Source organism: Bos indicus, chromosome 19 (genome assembly GCF_029378745.1).
Source record: "Bos indicus isolate NIAB-ARS_2022 breed Sahiwal x Tharparkar chromosome 19, NIAB-ARS_B.indTharparkar_mat_pri_1.0, whole genome shotgun sequence".
NCBI classification, from domain to species: Eukaryota; Metazoa; Chordata; class Mammalia; order Artiodactyla; family Bovidae; genus Bos; species Bos indicus.
The window spans coordinates 54,995,935-55,012,958 of NC_091778.1; the positions used below are offsets into that span (position 1 = coordinate 54,995,935).

A 17,024-nucleotide genomic window follows, 5' to 3' on the forward strand; every position below is an offset into this window, starting at 1 on the left:
TGCTGAGCCCTTAACCACTGGATGGCGAGGGGATTCCCAGCGAGATTTTTTAAGATGCCAAAACCTCTTACTGCTGCTGTGGGGTCATTTCAGTCGTGTCCGAGTCTGTGTGGGCCTGTGGACTGCTGCCTCCCAGGCGCCTCTGTCCATGGGGTTCTCTAGGCAAGAATGCTTGTTAAGATACAGAAACTTAAAAAACATGTTTCATACACACCCTCCACCTTGAGATTTTCCAGTTATGGGAGCCAGTCGCTACCGTTTCGCTAAGACCAACTTGGATTGCGTTTTCTGTCTCTCGAAATGCAAAAGGCCTGTCCAGCCAGGGCCTCCCGTGCTCCTGCTGCAGCCGTCCGTGTGGTCTCCACTCAGGTCCTCAGATATGTGCCTCCTCTCAGCGCAGGTCCTTTGCTGTTTCTCTGGCTCTTCACCTCCCGTCCATCAGCTCCCAGACCGACGATCACTTCTCAGGGGGTGTCCCCCAAGCTCCTCCCCGCTACACCTGGATACAAGGATGAGAGTCATGATGACTCAGTTTTTGATTTACTGATAAACTTGTGACCCCAGCCCAGGACTGTCCACGTCCCCGTGAGCCCTGTCCACACTCCCAGTGCCCCCTCCCACCGCGTGTACACAGCAGGTGAGTAACTACTAAATGAATGAAGCTATGCGTGAGTCGTCCTGGGGTCTGCCAGGCAAAAAGTCACGTCCAGCATACCTTCACATGGGAGAACGCCGCCAGTGGGAATGTGTCCCCTCCTCTCATCTCGGGAGGTTAGCGACACTTGAGCCAACACTTGAACCGCTCTCCGGGTCAGGGAGCCCACGGGGCGAAGCCCTCACCTGTCTGTTCCCCTCCTGCCCGCCTGCAGACCGACCTGGAAGACATGACGGACCTCATAGAGATGCGGGAGGAGATTTCCAACCTGGTCATCAGCGCCATGAAGGAGGCCGAGGAGTACCAGGACTCCTTCGAGCGCTACTCCTATCTGTGGACGGACGACCCGCAGGAGTTCATGAGGAACTTCCTCACTTACGGGCGCGCCATCAGCCGGGAGGACTTGGACAGCCGACCCGAGGAGACCCTCCCCAAGACACCGCCCACCCTCGCCCAGTTCCAGCAGCAGGTGTGTGTGGACCTTGCCCACCGGTTTTCTCGCTCCTGGAATCAACCATGCCCTCCCCGCCCCCACTGCTGGGGAGGGGCACCGGGTTTGATTGAAAACTTGGGTGAATGTTTTTTTTAAATGTAGGTTTTATTATTATTCAAGTATGGAGAGACCAACAGACCAGCAGACAGCCACCATGAAAAGAGGGTTTGTGACCCACGGCTCCCAAAAGGAGGGGGCACTCCAGGCCACGGGTGTTGCCAGCAGGGCACCAGTGTCAGGAGACAGAGAATGAGGGGAAAGCGTGACCGAGAACTTGCGCTAGAGTCCTCGTGGGAAGGAGCAAGCAAGGCAGGGCAAGCTGGCTTTGGATGGGCTAGTTTGAATCATTTCAGTGACTCAGGGGTGTATGGGCTATCTCAGGCTGTCAGGTACCTGGCCCCCTGGGTGATACCTGAGCAGGTGGACAGTGGCCTAAAATGTGAGAGCAGGTGGTAAAAATCGGGGTGAGGACTCTGGTTCGTTGTTTGCACATGAAACAACGCTGTCCTGCGGCGGGGGAGGATTGTCTGCTATCTCTAGGAATGAGCCAGCCTGTGACGAGGGCCAGGCTTGTCCCTCCAGGGTCAGCAAGGCCACCAATGCCAAAGCATCAGGAATGTAGAGCATGATGGGAATTTCCTGGTGGTCCAGCAGTTAGGAATCGACTCTTCCTGGGTTTGCTCCCAGGTCAGGGAACTAAGATCCCTCAAAACTCATGGAGTGGCCAAAATATATATATATATTAGAACACAAGAAAACGTAATAAGTTTACAGACCTTCATGTCTTTTCCTGAAGCTTGGTGAGGGTGGCCTAGCCATAGGGGAGATGCTTGGGGTAGGGGACACAGTCTTTCCCACGACAGGGTGGGGACAGCTGACTGCCGATCTTGAAAGCCTCTAGGACAGGCAGCAGCACAAAGCTGGTGGAGTTAAGGGTGCCCCGTGGCACCCGGGACCCCTTGCACCCCTCGGAACTTTAGTCACGCCCTCCTTCAGAAGCCCTGCTGGCCTCACCCGGTGATGTCCCTTTCTGACAGCCTGTATCCGCGTTCAGCAATAGTCTTCTGGGCTGCAGGGGCCATCAGCTGGGGCTGGGAGAAGGAAAGGAGTGCACTGCGAGGGCCTCCCCTGCTCCCATGCGCTGTGCTGGCCCCACCACAGCAGCCCAATGGCTGAGCGGGTCCTTGCCTCCCAGATCGACTCCTACGAGAAGCTGTACGAGGAGGTGTCTAAGTGCGACAACACCAAGGTGTTCAACGGCTGGCTGCAGTGTGACTGCCGCCCCTTCAAGCAGGCCCTCCTCAACACCATCAAGCGCTGGAGCCTCATGTTCAAGCGGCACCTGGGCAACCACGTCATCAACAGGTGGGCACCAGGACCGCTGCCCCGGGCCCACCCCCACCGGCCCAACGCTGACCACACCCCGGGGAGCCCTGTGCCAGGGCCTCCAGCCAACCGGGTGTGGAGCTGAAGGTCAGGTTTAGAGACCAGTGGCCCCACAGAGGGTGGGTCCCAGCAGGAAGGTGTCACCTGGCGGGGAGTAGGGGCCCTGGTTCCTCGATCGTTGCTTCTTTACTGGGCACTTACTATGTCTGACCAACAAGGAATCCTTTAGGAGCCCTGAGTTGGGCAGGGAAGCCTGGCATGAAACTCAAGGGTGGTACCTGTGCAGTTACAGGCGGTGGTGGGCTGGGAGTCACCAGGGGCCCCGAGAACATGTAATCCCGCTCTTTCATCCAGGAGGCCTTGCAAAGGCCACCCTGAGATGTGACCCTACCTGGGACTCCCCGACCAGTTGAGCTAGTGAAATATGGGGTGCCAGACAGACAGGGACTCGGCCCTCCCCTGCGGGGGGCGCCCATCACATGCGGCCTCACACCCACCAGCCTCGCGGACCTGGAAGCCTTCATGAAAGTTGCCAGGATGGGCTTAACGAAGCCCGTTAAGGAGGGGGATTATGACGGCCTCGTGGAAGTGATGGGGCATCTGATGAAGGTCAAGGAGAGGCAGACGGCCACGGACAACATGTTTGAGCCTCTGAAGCAGACCATCGAGCTGCTCAAGTCCTACGGGGAGGAGATGCCCGAGGAGACGCACGTGAAGCTGCAGGTAGATGGGACTGAGATGCCCTGTCAGGGGAGCTGGAGCCCTGCGAGGCAGGGCCAGAGGAGGGTGGGCCCTTGTGACCCGGAACTTGTGGGCCAAACCTCCTCTTCTAGACCTGAGATCCCTGGGGAACAGTGGGGTGGGAGGACAAGGCTCTCCAGAGACGAGGGGACAGGGAGATTGCCTCCCAAGGGTGGGAGGGGAATAGTCCCTGCATTTAGTTGGTGTTTCAATGGATTAGAAATGCCTTCATGTCCCACGCCACCTCCTGAGCCAGTGGGAGCCTGGGCATGAGGGACGGTGGACCAAGAACAGGGTCTGCAGAGACCCTGCTAAGATTAGGGGCCAGCAGCGAGGCTGTGAGAGAGATCAGCTCCCTGGAGGAGAAGGCTCCCAGGCAGCTCCATGCCCGTGGAGCAGAGGGGCCACGGCAGGGGATGCAGGGACTTGAAGAAGCCTGGCACGTTATGGCTGATTTACAGGATGTCAATGTTGGTGCCAATGCATCTGTGTATGCGGCTGGGGTGGGTGGGGGAAGGGAGGGACAGAGGAGATGGGTCCTGCAGGCAGGGTCAAGCCACCCCCTGAGCTTTGTCTCCTCCCAGACCTGGCTGCCTCTACCTGCTCCCTTTCTCTGCCCTGACTCTGTCTGGTCACACAGGCCTGACACCCTGTGCCAGGAGACACGGATGCCAGCCAGTGCCCAAGAACCCCAGCAGAGGGAGCAACAGGGTGGTGTGGGTGGCTGTGATGACCTCTCGCGCTGCCCAGGCCCTGGTTTAGAGCACGTCACGTTTGGCCCCTTTCCCCCCTGCCCAGGGCTCAGTAAGGACCAGGATTAGAAGTGTGTGTGGCCAGGCCCAGGAGCTCTGGGGCGGTGGACAGGGCAAGTGGGGTGGTAAAAATCCTGATAAATGTTTGAGGCATGCCACCGCCAACAAAGACTGTTAGTTAATTGTAGAAGAAAGTAAGACAATACCTGTCTGTGGGCAAAGAGATTAGGGGCTGGGATTTTTGTCTTTAAAATATTTTACGGCAAGTACAATATTTGCTCAAGTGTGGATAACTTGGAAAATACAAAACTTCATCTGATTGCTAAAGTCATTCTTTTATATATATATATATATATTTTTTTTTTAATTGGAGGCTAATTACTTTACAATATTGTAGTGGTTTTGCCATACACTGACATGAGTCTGCCACAGGTGTACATGTGTTCCCCATCCTGAACCCCTCTCCCACCTCCCTCCCCATAAAGTCATTCTTGAAACGACAAAACTACAGGAAGGGAAGACAGGTTAGTGGCTGTCCAGGCTGGGGATGCAGGGTAGGTGCTGATGGAAAGAGCTGACGCAGGACGGTTCCCTGGCAGTGACGAACAGCGAGGTATGTGGATTGTGGTGGGGGTTATGGGAACCTATACATGAGACAGAAGTGCCTGGGGCTACACCTGCCTGCAACACATGCACTCACATGTGCGCATACAACACACTCACAGGTAGACTGAGATTAAAACAGGGTAAAACCCAACAAGTTCCGTCATCTGTTCACAGAAACACCCAGGGTCCGATGCGGGCTTGGCCACTGAGCCTCAGTTGTACAAGATGCCAGCACTGCAGAAGGCTGCGGGGAGGCACACAGGACTCTCTGTGCTGTTTTTTTCCAATACTTATTTATTGATTTATTTGCCTGCACTGGGTCTTAGTTGCAGCACACAGCATCTTTGGTTGCAGCACATGGGGTCTAGTTCCCTGACCAGGGATCAAACCCCGGCACCCTGCCTTGGGATCGCAGAGTCTTACACTGGGCCACCAGGGAAGTCCCTCCCTGTGATATTTTTGCAGCTCCCCGTGAGTCCGTAATGATCTCACACTAGAAAAATTTTTAAAAAGAGCAGAAAAGGGAGTGGTCCTTGGCCTTTACCTGCACAGGAACTGCCGGAGCAGTGGACAAACACCAAGAAGCTGGCCCTCCAGGTGAAGCAGAACGTGTCGCCCCTGCAGGCCAACGAGGTCAGCATCCTGAGGCGGAAGTGCCAGCAGTTCGAGGTACGGTGGCCTGGCGGGGGTGGGAGGGCCGGGCTGCAGCTCCCACCATGGCCGGGCCCTGGGGCGGGGGGCCTGAGCGTCTCACATGGTCCTCCCGCAGCTCAAGCAGCATGAGTTCAGAGAGAGGTTCAGGCAAGAAGCCCCATTCAGCTTCAGCGACCCCGACCCCTACAAGTCCCTCAGTAAGGTATTTTTGCTCAAGGAGGAGATGGGGTGGTAACTCTGGGGACCCATCTTTTCTCAAGCTGTCATTCTCGTGAGCCCAGAAACACGGCCTCGATGGGACCAGCTTTGGGGCTGTGTGTGTGTGTGTGTGTGTGTGTGTGTGTGTGTGCGCGCGCACGCGCAGACAGGCAAGCTCAGCCATCCTATGGGCCCTCCCCTCCAGGCCCCATCAGAGAAGCCAGGGGTGGTTGGGGGGACGGATGGGAAGGCGCTGCTCCCCCAACTAGAAAGTTTGCTGCCTTCCTGTGTGCATGGGGTCGGAGTACAGTGTGCTGACAGCTCTGAGGGTCACTGGGACATGACGGGGTTGGGGGCAGAGGGGGAAGGCTCCACTGAGCACAGGCACCCCGCTCACTGGCTTCCTCCTATGCCCACAGCAACAAAAGAGCATCGCGGCCATGGAGAGCATCATGGATGCGCTGTGCAAGTCCGGGAGCCTGTTCGAGGTCAGCGTCCCAGACTACAAGCAGCTTAAGGCTTGTCACAAAGAGGTCCGCCTGCTGAAGGAGCTCTGGGACATGATCATCATGGTGAGGGGCCACTCTGGCTTGGGGGGTGGGTGGGGGAGGTGGGAGAGGGGTCCACGGGCAGCATCCCAGCACCAAGAGGGCATGGCTCCCATTATCCCCCTATGACCCACCTCTGATGGTTGATGGAGGCAGCCCCTCTTCTTAAACACAAGAGTAGGAAGCCTCACTTTCCACCCCAGGGTCAGGACAGTGTCCACAGCAGGTGGGCACGTGTTAGTTCCCCATGGTCTCGCCTTTTGGCGCCTCTATTTCCAAAGATATTTCAGTTCTTCTCTTTTTTAATTTTTTATTTGATGGCAGTATGTGTGCATGCGTGCAAAGCTGCTTTTGTCGTGTCTCACTCTTTGCAACCCCATGGACTGTAGGCCACCAGGCTCCTCCATCCATGGCATTCTCCAGGCAAAAGTACTGGAGTGGGTTGCCATGCTGTCCTCCAAGGATCTTCCCGACCCAGGGACTGGACTTGCATCCCCTGCATTGGCAGGCGGGTTCTTCACCACTGTGCCACCGACAAAGCCCTCACTGGAGAATAGCTGGTTAACAGTGCTGTGTCTCAGTGTCCAGCACAGCGATTCAGTTATGCATATACATGTATCTGTTCCTTTTCGAATTCTTTTCCCATTTAGGTTATCACAGAGTATTGAGAGGAGTTCCCTGTGCTATACAGTAGGTCCCTACTGGTTGTCTGTCTTTTTTTAAAATAGATAATGCCTTGATTTTAATTTTTTTAATCTCTTGGCCACACTGTGTGGCATGCAGGATCTTAGTTCCCTGACCAGGGATCGAACCCATGCCCTCTGCAGTGGAAGCACAGAGTCCCAATCACTGGGCCGCCGGGGAGGTCTCCCTGGTTATCTCTCTTAAATACAGCAGTGTGTGCCTGTCAACCCCAAACTCCCAACGCATCCCTCCCTCCCCACCCACCGTGACCTTAAGTTCCTTCTCTAAGTCTGTGTTAGTTCTTTGTGCTCTTGAATGAACTTCAGAATCTGTCAAATCCTCCTCTCTTCAGATAGAAAACTCTCAGACTACACGTAGGCTTGAATCTACCCTGTGAGCTCCTCCGGGGAGGATTCCCCTCCTGGCAGCAGTGTCTGGCGTCCCTGCCCGGGAGCGAGCCCTGTCTTGTCATGTATGTTGTTTAGATTACATCTTAGTAAGATAATGTAAATGTCTGTATCCTGACTGTACTTAATCTATCTCTCATAGAGGGTGGAGTGGGGGGAGAATCTTTGGAGCCACAGGCTCCATCACAACCACCCCCAAAGGGAGAGAATCCATCAAAGCCTCTAGATACTTTTTTTTTTTTTTTTTTTGCAATTCACTGAATTCAAGTGTCTTGTGCTCGAGTGACCTGACTGAACAATGCTGCTGCTAAGTCGCTTCTGTCGTGTCTGACTCTGTGCGACCCCACTGACAGCAGCCCACCAGGCTCCTCTGTCCCGGGGATTCTCCAGGCAAGGACCGAACAATAAGTGGAGTCAGCTCATAAAGCTGCACTGTCCCCTGATAAATATCACTTAGCACAGACCCAAGAACGCAGGTTACTTTTCCCAGGAGATAACAATAAGCATTTCTGGTCAGGGTGTTGCAAGAAAAATTGACAAAACAAACGAGCCAGGGTACTTTTACGATAACAGGATACAGAAGCAGCTTAAACTTCAACCAGAAAGGGCCATCGATTTCTGTGGGGATTAATGCTTCAAGTCTCGGGATTTGCAGAGTCCGTCTCTTGTCAGCACCCCAACTGTTGGTCGTTCTCTGTCAAGAACGTCTACCAAGATCAGGCTGGTTTGCCCCAAGCCTCTGTCAGCAACCTCTGGCCCTCTCGAGGACTCCCATGCAACTCCCAAGCCATTCTCAGCCCACCCCGAATTCAAGACTGGAGCTTCTTGGGTTTCCGCCTCCACTCTTGGTAGGGTGGTCCCCCAGTGCCTCCTGTGTCTTGTTTCATCCTGTTATGAGTGGAATTTCCTCTGGTGTATCTTTGTCCGTGTAAGCTACGTTGGGCTTCCCTGGTGGCTCAGTAGTAAAGAATCCGCCTGCCAATGAGGGAGACCTGGGTTCAGTCCCTGGATCAGGAAGATCCCCTGGAGAAGGAAATGGCAACCCACCCCAGGATTCTTGCCTGGGAGACTGCATGGACAGCGGAGCCTGGTGGGCTACAGTCTTTGGGGTTGCAAAGAGTCAGACAAGACTTAGTGATTAAACAACAACTAGTAAGCTAGGTTACTCTGCAGTAACAAACAGCCCTAAAACACAAAATCTTTGTGTAGTTAACCACAGACATGTAGTTTTCGTTCATGCCAAGTCCACACTCCAGTTCCAGGCAAACCTTCAGCTTGGTGCGTGTGTCCACACCCGCCGAGGCAGGTAGAGGGAACTGTGGGCTCAGCATTGGCAGCTCAGGGCCTCTGCCCCCAAGTGACAGGTGTCATCCTCATTCCATTGGTTGGGGCAACTTTTGTGGCCTCAGCAAGACATGGGACAGAACAAGATCCTGGTGAGCAGTGACAAAGCCCATGTTTTGCCAAAATCTCTCTTAACTGCTGACTTTTAAGTTGAATCAGTCATGGTAGAACTGGGGTTCTTTTTGCCCCCCTGTATCCGGTCACTTTACCAAGCTCTGTCCTTAGTGCTGGAGACTCCTCATTGGATTGTTCCGTCCGAGAGCAATGCCAGGAAGGTGGCACGGGTGCCTTCCTGAACCTGTAGAGGAGTCAGTGGGCGTTTTCCCACCTCAGGTCAACACCAGCATCGACGACTGGAAGACCACCAAGTGGAAGAACATCAACGTGGAGCAGATGGACATAGACTGTAAGAAGTTCGCCAAGGACGTGAGGTCCCTGGACAAGGAGATGAAGAGCTGGGATGCTTTCGTGGGGCTGGACAACACCGTGAAGAACATGATCACGTCCCTGCGTGCCGTGAGCGAGCTGCAGAACCCCGCTATCCGGGACCGCCACTGGCAGCAGCTCATGCAGGCCACCCAGGTACACACTGATGCAGGGGTGGAGGGCAGTGCTCCTCGGGAACTCACTGCGGGCGTCGGGGGCTGACACTGGCAAAGCTGGCTTCACGCATGCGCACCCCAGGCCATCACACAGGGCTCCGGGCTCAGGGTGGCCCCAAGCTGGGTTAGAGGCTCTGCTGTCGCCACCTTGATTTCCTTAATTAATAACTTTTGCACATGGGATCCCATCATTTTCATTTTGTACCAGGCCCTGCAAATTATGCAGCCAGTACTGGTTGTAGCATGAACAGTGAATGTCCACGGGGCTCAGGAAGTTTGGGGTGGAGGAATAGTCCCGGGTCCCCCCATGTACCCCAGGAGCACAGGGTCCTAGCACCGAAATTTTCCCAGGGATGTTCCCAAGTGAGGAGTGGGAGGGGCACTGGCCTTGACACTCACTGAAGGCGAATAGGACCATCCCCACTGTCAGCAAACATTGAACAAAACTCTATGGAACGGCTACTCTGCAGAGGCCCCCCCGTAGATGTCAAGGAAGCAGAGAGGTTGAGGGCACGGGCCCTGCTCTCAGGGCAGTAGCAGAAGAAAGAACACAGGCCATGGTGTTTGGGAGGCCGAGTTGGGTGCTCAGTGGCAGTTCTAGGACTGCAGAGGAGGTAGCCACCTCCCTGGTTAGGGAATCATGGGACCAGCATCAGGAGCACGTGGGGTGTGGCCTGGACCTTGGGGAGGGGAGGGGAGAAACAGGTGAGCAGAAGGGATTGTCTCGAGTACTGAGGCCACTGGCCAGCAGGCTCATGTACCCCATCCAGGGCCTGGGAGAGACCCCTGGGCAGTGATCAACAAATAACAGAAACGTCCCAGGAATTGGGCACCACTGAGAACTTGTTGAGACCTGGGCAGGTATTTTCCCAACCGTGATTGAGAAACACTCAATTCCATCAGTTGGTCAAACCAGTTTTTTGTGGCAGGCTTGGAATTCAGGCTTGGAAATGTCTATGTGACAGTGAGAAAGATTTGAAGACTGGGTTACACCATGCAATTACCTGCTATTGTTACCAGAGTAACAGTACCTGTAACGCAGCCACACCTGTTACTAACCCGGCAGCTTCCCCAGATGGATCGGGTCCTGCAGCTGCGGTCACAAAGCCCCACATGATGGGGGTCTTGAAACCACAGAAATGTATTCTTTCGTGGCCCTGGAGGCCAGAAACTGGAAGTCAAGGAGTCAGTAGAGCCATGATCCCTCCGACATCTAGGGGAGGACCCTCCCCTGCCTCTCCCAGCTTCCAGTGGTCCCAGGCGGCTCTTGGCTTGTGGCCACGTCTGACGCATCCTTGCCTCCGCGGTCACATGGCCTCCTCTGCATTTCAAACCTCCCTCTCCTCTCTGTGATAAAAACACCTGCCATCAGGTTTAGACTCTGTGCAGTTGACCCGAGATGATTTCATCTCAAGATCCTTAACAGCTCCAAAGACTCTATTTCTGAGTAAAGTCACATTCTGAAGTCCAGATGAACATGAGTTTGCGAGGACACTCTTCAACCCACTACTGGTGGGCTCTGTTGCTACCAGCTTTACAGGGAGGAGAGGCCCGGAGGAGTGTCTGCCCAAGTCACGGAGCTCCCAACACCCGCTTCGTGGCCTGGGTTCCTCCCTCGCCAGCCTCTACATGAAGGACAAAGGTGTCCCTCAACTGGAGAACATGTGACCGAATGTGAAATGTGCCTATTGTTTTCCTCTGCAGGTGAAATTTGAAATGTCAGATGAGACCACCCTGGCAGATTTACTCCAGCTGAACCTGCACAAATACGAGGATGAGGTCCGAAACATTGTCGACAAGGCCGTGAAGGAGTCTGGGATGGAGAAGGTATCCTTTGTTGAGAGTGAAGTGTATTTTATACGGGACGATGCTGAAACCGACCCCCCAGCCTGACGCCTGTCGAATGTGCTGACGTAGGGTTGACACTAACGCGCCACCAGTTGACGCCTGACTGAACTCTCCTCTCTTTCCATGAAGCACCCTCGTGTGTGGTCTGTCCTGCCTCAGCCTCAGCCTTCTGAGAAGCTGAATGGGGCCGGGGCGGGGTGGGCAGTGGTCAGGAGGGCTGGCCATCAGCTGGTACCTAGGGCCATTCCAGGACACAGGAAAATGCTGGAGGAGTCCTTTGCAGTTCAAACCTCTCTCCTCACCTGTTTTTTGAGTTTGAATGGTCACAGTTGGGCTTGCTTTCTTTTTTTAACAGCTTTATTGAGCTATAAATCACATACCCATTCACCCATTTAAAGTGTGCAGTTCAATGGCTTTTAGCATATTTACAGAAATGTGCAGCCATCACATGTTAGAATTAGTCAATTTTAGGACATTTTCATCTCCTCAAAAAGGGATGAAACCCAGACCCTTTAGCTAGTATCTCCTGTCTTCTCACACCTCCCCCCATCCCAGCTCTAACCTACTGCTTCTATAGGTTCGCCTTTTCTGTGCATTTCATATACATGTAAACATAATAATGTCGGCTTTTGTGTCTGACTTCTTTCACTGAGCATGTTTTTAAGTTTCCTTCGTGTTGTAGCACGTGTCCATACGTCATTCTTTTTTATAGCCAAATATTTCATTACATGAACACTCCACATTTTGTCCACCCATTCACCCACCGAGGGACATTGGGGTTGCTTCCATCTGTTGGCCACTGTGAATAATGTTGGCATGAACATTTTGGCTTTCTGAGAGCAGGGCCTCCTTCCACGTCCCAGGAAACTCTGGGTCCTCGTCAGTGATTCTTGCCAGACTCTCGCTGACCCGGTTCCTGTTCCTCCGAAAGGTGCTGAAAGCCCTGGACAGCACGTGGTCCACCATGGAGTTTGAGCACGAGCCGCACCCACGGACGGGCACCATGATGCTCAAGTCAGACGAGGTGCTGGTGGAGACGCTGGAGGACAACCAGGTGCAGCTTCAGAACCTGATGATGTCCAAGTACCTGTCCCACTTCCTGAAGGAGGTGACCAGCTGGCAGCAGAAGCTGTCCACGGCGGACTCAGTCATCTCCATCTGGTTTGAGGTCCAGAGAACCTGGAGCCACCTGGAGAGCATTTTCATTGGTTCCGAAGATATACGGGCCCAGCTGCCAGAGGATTCCAGGCGCTTTGATGACATCGACATCGAGTTCAAGGTGAGCACAGCTCTCTGGCTCCTGCCTGGGCACTTTTGGAAATGGCTCCCTTGGTGCAAACAGGGCTTGTGGTGCCATGGCGGTCCCTCTCTCCTCCCAGGCCCTGATGGAAGACGCAGTGAAAACACCCAATGTGGTTGAAGCCACCAACAAACCTGGCCTCTATGACAAACTTGAGGACCTGAAGAAGAGGTGGGTCCCATACCTGTCCAGACAAGGGGCTTCACCGTGGCAGAAACCCGAGTCATGTGCCTTCCCCGCTACCCCGCTGGCCAGGCCAGGAAAGCCCCAGGTTGTGGGTTAACACATCCCCTCCCTGGAAGCACCTGCCACTTCCTGCCACCCTAGCCACAGAGACTGCTTTGGCCTCAGAGGAAGGCACGATGGCAGAGATTCAACTGTAGCCCCTCCTGCCTGGCGACGTCCACAAGTGCGGGGGCTGGCTGAGAAAGAGCGTGTCCGCTTGGAAGATTTGAATCAAACTGGGGCTGGGAACGGCCTGAGCGTCTCCAGGGTCGTCTGTCCAGTGCGTGGAAGGATGGGCTGGCAGAGACCTTCTGTCGAGCAGGACTCAGCAGCCTCGTTCCCTGCCCCCAGGTTGGCTGTGTGCGAAAAGGCCTTGGCCGAATATTTAGAGACAAAAAGACTGGCTTTCCCCAGGTTCTACTTTGTCTCTTCAGCTGACCTCCTGGACATTCTTTCCAACGGAAATGACCCCGTGGAGGTAGGCGGGCCCCTGATGGTCCGAAGGGGTGCCAGGCCCCATGTCCGGGTGGCCCCGGGATGTTGGAGTGTCCGAGAGGTGGTCCACACCAGAAACCGCCCAGGGGCCGGGCCGTGACAGAAGGACCCGGGACCGCTCTCAGAGCCCGCCCTTCCCTCCCTGAGCGCCATCATTGTGCTCTGGAAAATGGGCGAGATGCCCGTTTCTAAGACACATGCTGCTCATCCTGCCAAACCCCAGACACCGGGAGGAAAAGGTCCCGCGAGGCTCCTCTTCTAAAAGAGAGAAGGGCGAGCATCCGGGCAAAGGGAGGGGACCGTGTTTTATTCTAATCATGGGGTTGCAGATGCACGGTATGGGAGCCCCAAGGCGGCCCACAGTTTAGGTTCTGAGCATCTGACTTAGGGGCATAGGCCCCGTGCCCCCTGGGTCAGAACCTTCTCAGGGAAGAGAAGAAACAGACATTCAGAAGATTCTGCCGAGCAGCGCTTGCTGTTTCCTTTGTTGGTGAAGTGTGTTTAATCAGCATCCCAGAGGTGGGGGGTCGGGGAGGGGGGAGAATAAATTTAAAAAAAATGATGCTTAAGACCACCCAAGGGAGACCCAGGCCATGGGCATCCACCTGTGAGCCCCTGGGTTGCAAAATCCAATGTCCTCCCCCTCCGACCCTGAAATCCAGGTGAGCCGCCATCTGTCCAAGCTCTTCGACAGCCTGTGTAAACTGAAGTTCCGCCTGGACGCCAGTGGGAAGCCGCTCAAGTTCGGCCTGGGCATGTATAGCAAGGAGGACGAGTATGTGGACTTTGACCAGGAGTGCAACCTCTCGGGGCAGGTGCGAGCCGCCGCGGGACGCGCAGAGCACTGCCCTGGGGATGGTGGTGCCCCGTGACCGGGACCGCGTGGCCAGACAGGCTGTCAGCAGCAGCCCGTGGCCAGCCCTCTCTCCTCTTCTCTCAGCCTTGCAGAACAAATGCTTAAGGGACGTCTTTATAGGAGTCCCTGCACAGCCTTACCTATGCAGTCTGAGGTGACCCGTGAAAAGAAAGGAAGGAGAAAGGAGGGAGGGGGAAAGGGAGGGAGAGAACAGATTTATTAATGCCCTTAAATCCTCATCGTTTTATTATTATTAATGCCAAGGGGGCCACTTTGGAGGGTGCCTTGCACACCTGCCAAGGTCTCATCCCTGTTCAGCATGATGGGCTTTACAGCTTCCATATTTAGCAGAGGGCTCCTCTTACCCTGGGCAGCCCAGCCCCAGTCCCACCTCCCCAGCCCAGGAGGCTTCTCCCTTCTGCTGACAGCAAGCTTCCTGGCTGCCCTCTCCCCCATCTTTTTGCCCAAGTATTATTCAAGCATCCAAATCAATTCTTACATTTTGCCTAAGCAAAATGTAATTTGGAGGTAAATTGGCTTGGGGCATTAAAAATCTCACGCGAGAAAACTCGAGCTCCAACAAGTTGAATTCAGAGTGCCTGGCCGGACAGGGTGACGCAGGATCCATTCATCGGTTTGTTCAGACACTTCCCACACTTAACCACTTACAGACATAACCACTGAACTACAGCCTGCACTGTGCTTCTATCAATAGCTTAAAAGAAAAACCAACCTGATTATCCCATTCAGGTATTTTCCCCCTGGTGGCAGTTAGTTGAAGGTTTGTATTTCAAAATACACGCAAGGGTCATCAGCCAGTTTGTCCGCGTGACAAAGAATGCCCTTGAGGACAAGTGGGGCTCTGCTGGTCAGAATCCGCCTGGGACAGGGGGCAGCAGGGCCCGGGGGACAGATGCCCTGTCCCGGAACATCAGCACTACTTCGTGGGCTCAGACACAGACTGTCTTCTCTAGCTTTTTCTCTCGTTCCCTATCCCTTCTGTGTTTAGACACAGTGATTGCACACGAAAGCCCAATGCAACTAGTTTTGTGGGTACAGCGAGGCTTGCTGAACACATTTTTCCAGCAGGGCATTCTTACCGCTCAGAAAACCTGGGCATTTCTACCCCTGGAATGATGATACGGATGAGGACAAGTGGTAATTGATTTCGTAAATGTCAGAGCAAGTCATCGGATGAGACATGCTCACCCTCTCTGGTCCCCGTGGCTCCGTCCCCAGGTAGAGGTCTGGCTGAACCGGGTGCTGGACAGGATGTGTGCCACGCTCCGCCACGAGATCCCCGAAGCTGTGGTGACCTATGAGGAGAAGCCAAGGGAGCAGTGGATCTTTGACTACCCCGCCCAGGTCCGAGCTGGGTGGACGGGGCAGCTCTGAAATGCGGGGAGGGGTGGATGGAGCTCACCCGTCCTGGGTTAGCCACAGTCCGGTGGCGAAGAGCCACCTTAACTGGTGTGAACTCTTCCGTCAGACAGAAAAAGGTGGTCACGTGGCGGGGTACTGGGGCCCCCTCTGTTTCCAGATCGCGCTCACGTGCACCCAAATCTGGTGGGCCACCGAGGTGGGCTTGGCGTTTGCCAGGCTGGAGGAAGGCTACGAAAATGCCATCAAAGATTACAACAAGAAGCAGGTGTGTCCCGCCCACCCTGTGTCTGTCCTAAGCACCTTGCTCTGTGAGGTCCTGGCTCGTGCCCCTGCCATTTCTCTGAGTCAAAAGCAGCCAAATATTGGCAACAGCTGTTCTGCCCAGGAGTAACTGTTTCAGAAATACATGACTTTAATTCTCTATTTCGATTTGATTTTTTGACAGATTCTTGGTTAGAAATTTAGAAACCAAAGATAATGTTTAAAATGAAAGATATAACCCTGTCAACAGATTCTTAGCTAACCTAGTGTACATATAATCAGTTCCTAGGCAAAAATACACAACTATCCAAGTGGCTTTAAAATCCTGTTTTCACTTACTGTCTGCCATCTCTCATGACATCAGATCTTCATCGACACCATTTTTAGTGACTTCTTGATATTCCATGGGGGAGGGGCAGTTCCCGAGTGCCCAGGGGGACCCGCCCAGCCCGGAGGCCACCCCTGAGGCCACCCGGGGAGCCGTGTGCGAGGGAGGCATGTTTGCTCCCACAGATCAGCCAGCTCAACGCGCTCATCACTCTGCTCATTGGAAACCTCAGTGCAGGGGACAGAATGAAGATCATGACCATCTGTACCATCGATGTCCACGCCCGGGACGTGGTGGCCAAGATGATCACCGCCAAGGCATGGGTGCCTGGAGGGGCCAGGAACCAGGGTGGGGGCCTGGGGCTCAGGACTCCAGCCCACATCCCCCACCCCAGTCACTGCTTCTTCCTCAGCGGGGCGGGGGGACACTTCTCCAGGCAGCGGCTACCCCGTTCTGCACCCCTAATCTCACCCCTGGTGAGCCACTGGACGAGCAGCCCAATCAGAAGTGCCCCTGGTTCAGCAGTGGGGGCGGTGTTAGGCTTGATGGGGGCACCTGGGGAGGGGCGGGGTGCTGGAAGCACCCCGGGGTCAAGGACTGCTTGGAGGCAAGCCAGCCTGCTCCCCCCGCAGGTGGAGAGCTCCCAGGCCTTCACCTGGCAGTCCCAGCTGCGGCACCGCTGGGACGAGGAGAAGAAGCACTGCTTTGCCAACATCTGTGACGCCCAGATCCAGTACTCATATGAGTACCTGGGCAACACCCCGCGGCTGGTCATCACCCCACTCACGGACAGGTGAGGGCCCCGGCCGCCTTCCCGCCTGGCCGCGAACAACGCAGGGGAGGGAATCGCACCCTTTCTCTGGGCTCTTCCCCACGTGTCCTTGCACCGTCAGACCCAAATGTCCCCTGCTGAGGCTGACGGATGCGGGCGTCTGGGCTGGGGGACCTGCGTTCAGGTTCAGTTCTGCTACCTGCCAGGCACCCAGCCTTGGAGCCGAGACCTTATTCCTTCATTCTGACCTTGGCTGTTTGGCCTTAGGGGTGTTGCTTAGCCTTTCTGAGGGCCTGTAAAATGGGGATGATGTTTTATAAATCCTCAGCAGCTTGTCGAGGGTCAAGTGAATCACGTGACACCAAAAAGCACTCAGACCAGATCCTCAGCACCTGTGATGCGGCTGTTCCATTGGACGGGCAACATAGCGTTCCTTCCCGCCCCTGTACCCCTAGTGCCACGGCTGGTTCAGCCCTCACGTAGTGT

At 54.8% G+C, this 17,024-nt stretch overlaps 1 protein-coding gene across 3 annotated transcripts in view; it reads left to right on the forward strand.

Moving 5' to 3' along the window:
- DNAH17 (dynein axonemal heavy chain 17) overlaps positions 1–17,024 on the forward strand; it is a 94,625-nt gene that overhangs the window by 27,341 nt on the left and 50,260 nt on the right. For all 3 annotated transcript variants that reach the window (XM_070773975.1, XM_019981371.2, XM_070773976.1), the window contains 16 exons: positions 870–1,124; positions 2,344–2,513; positions 3,035–3,257; positions 5,186–5,302; positions 5,403–5,489; positions 5,905–6,057; positions 8,802–9,050; positions 10,775–10,897; positions 11,850–12,197; positions 12,298–12,389; positions 12,795–12,921; positions 13,601–13,753; positions 15,034–15,159; positions 15,335–15,442; positions 15,952–16,083; positions 16,399–16,559. In XM_070773975.1, coding sequence (XP_070630076.1) covers positions 870–1,124; positions 2,344–2,513; positions 3,035–3,257; positions 5,186–5,302; positions 5,403–5,489; positions 5,905–6,057; positions 8,802–9,050; positions 10,775–10,897; positions 11,850–12,197; positions 12,298–12,389; positions 12,795–12,921; positions 13,601–13,753; positions 15,034–15,159; positions 15,335–15,442; positions 15,952–16,083; positions 16,399–16,559 — 2,624 coding nt within the window. The remainder of the gene's footprint in view (positions 1–869; positions 1,125–2,343; positions 2,514–3,034; positions 3,258–5,185; positions 5,303–5,402; positions 5,490–5,904; positions 6,058–8,801; positions 9,051–10,774; positions 10,898–11,849; positions 12,198–12,297; positions 12,390–12,794; positions 12,922–13,600; positions 13,754–15,033; positions 15,160–15,334; positions 15,443–15,951; positions 16,084–16,398; positions 16,560–17,024) is intronic.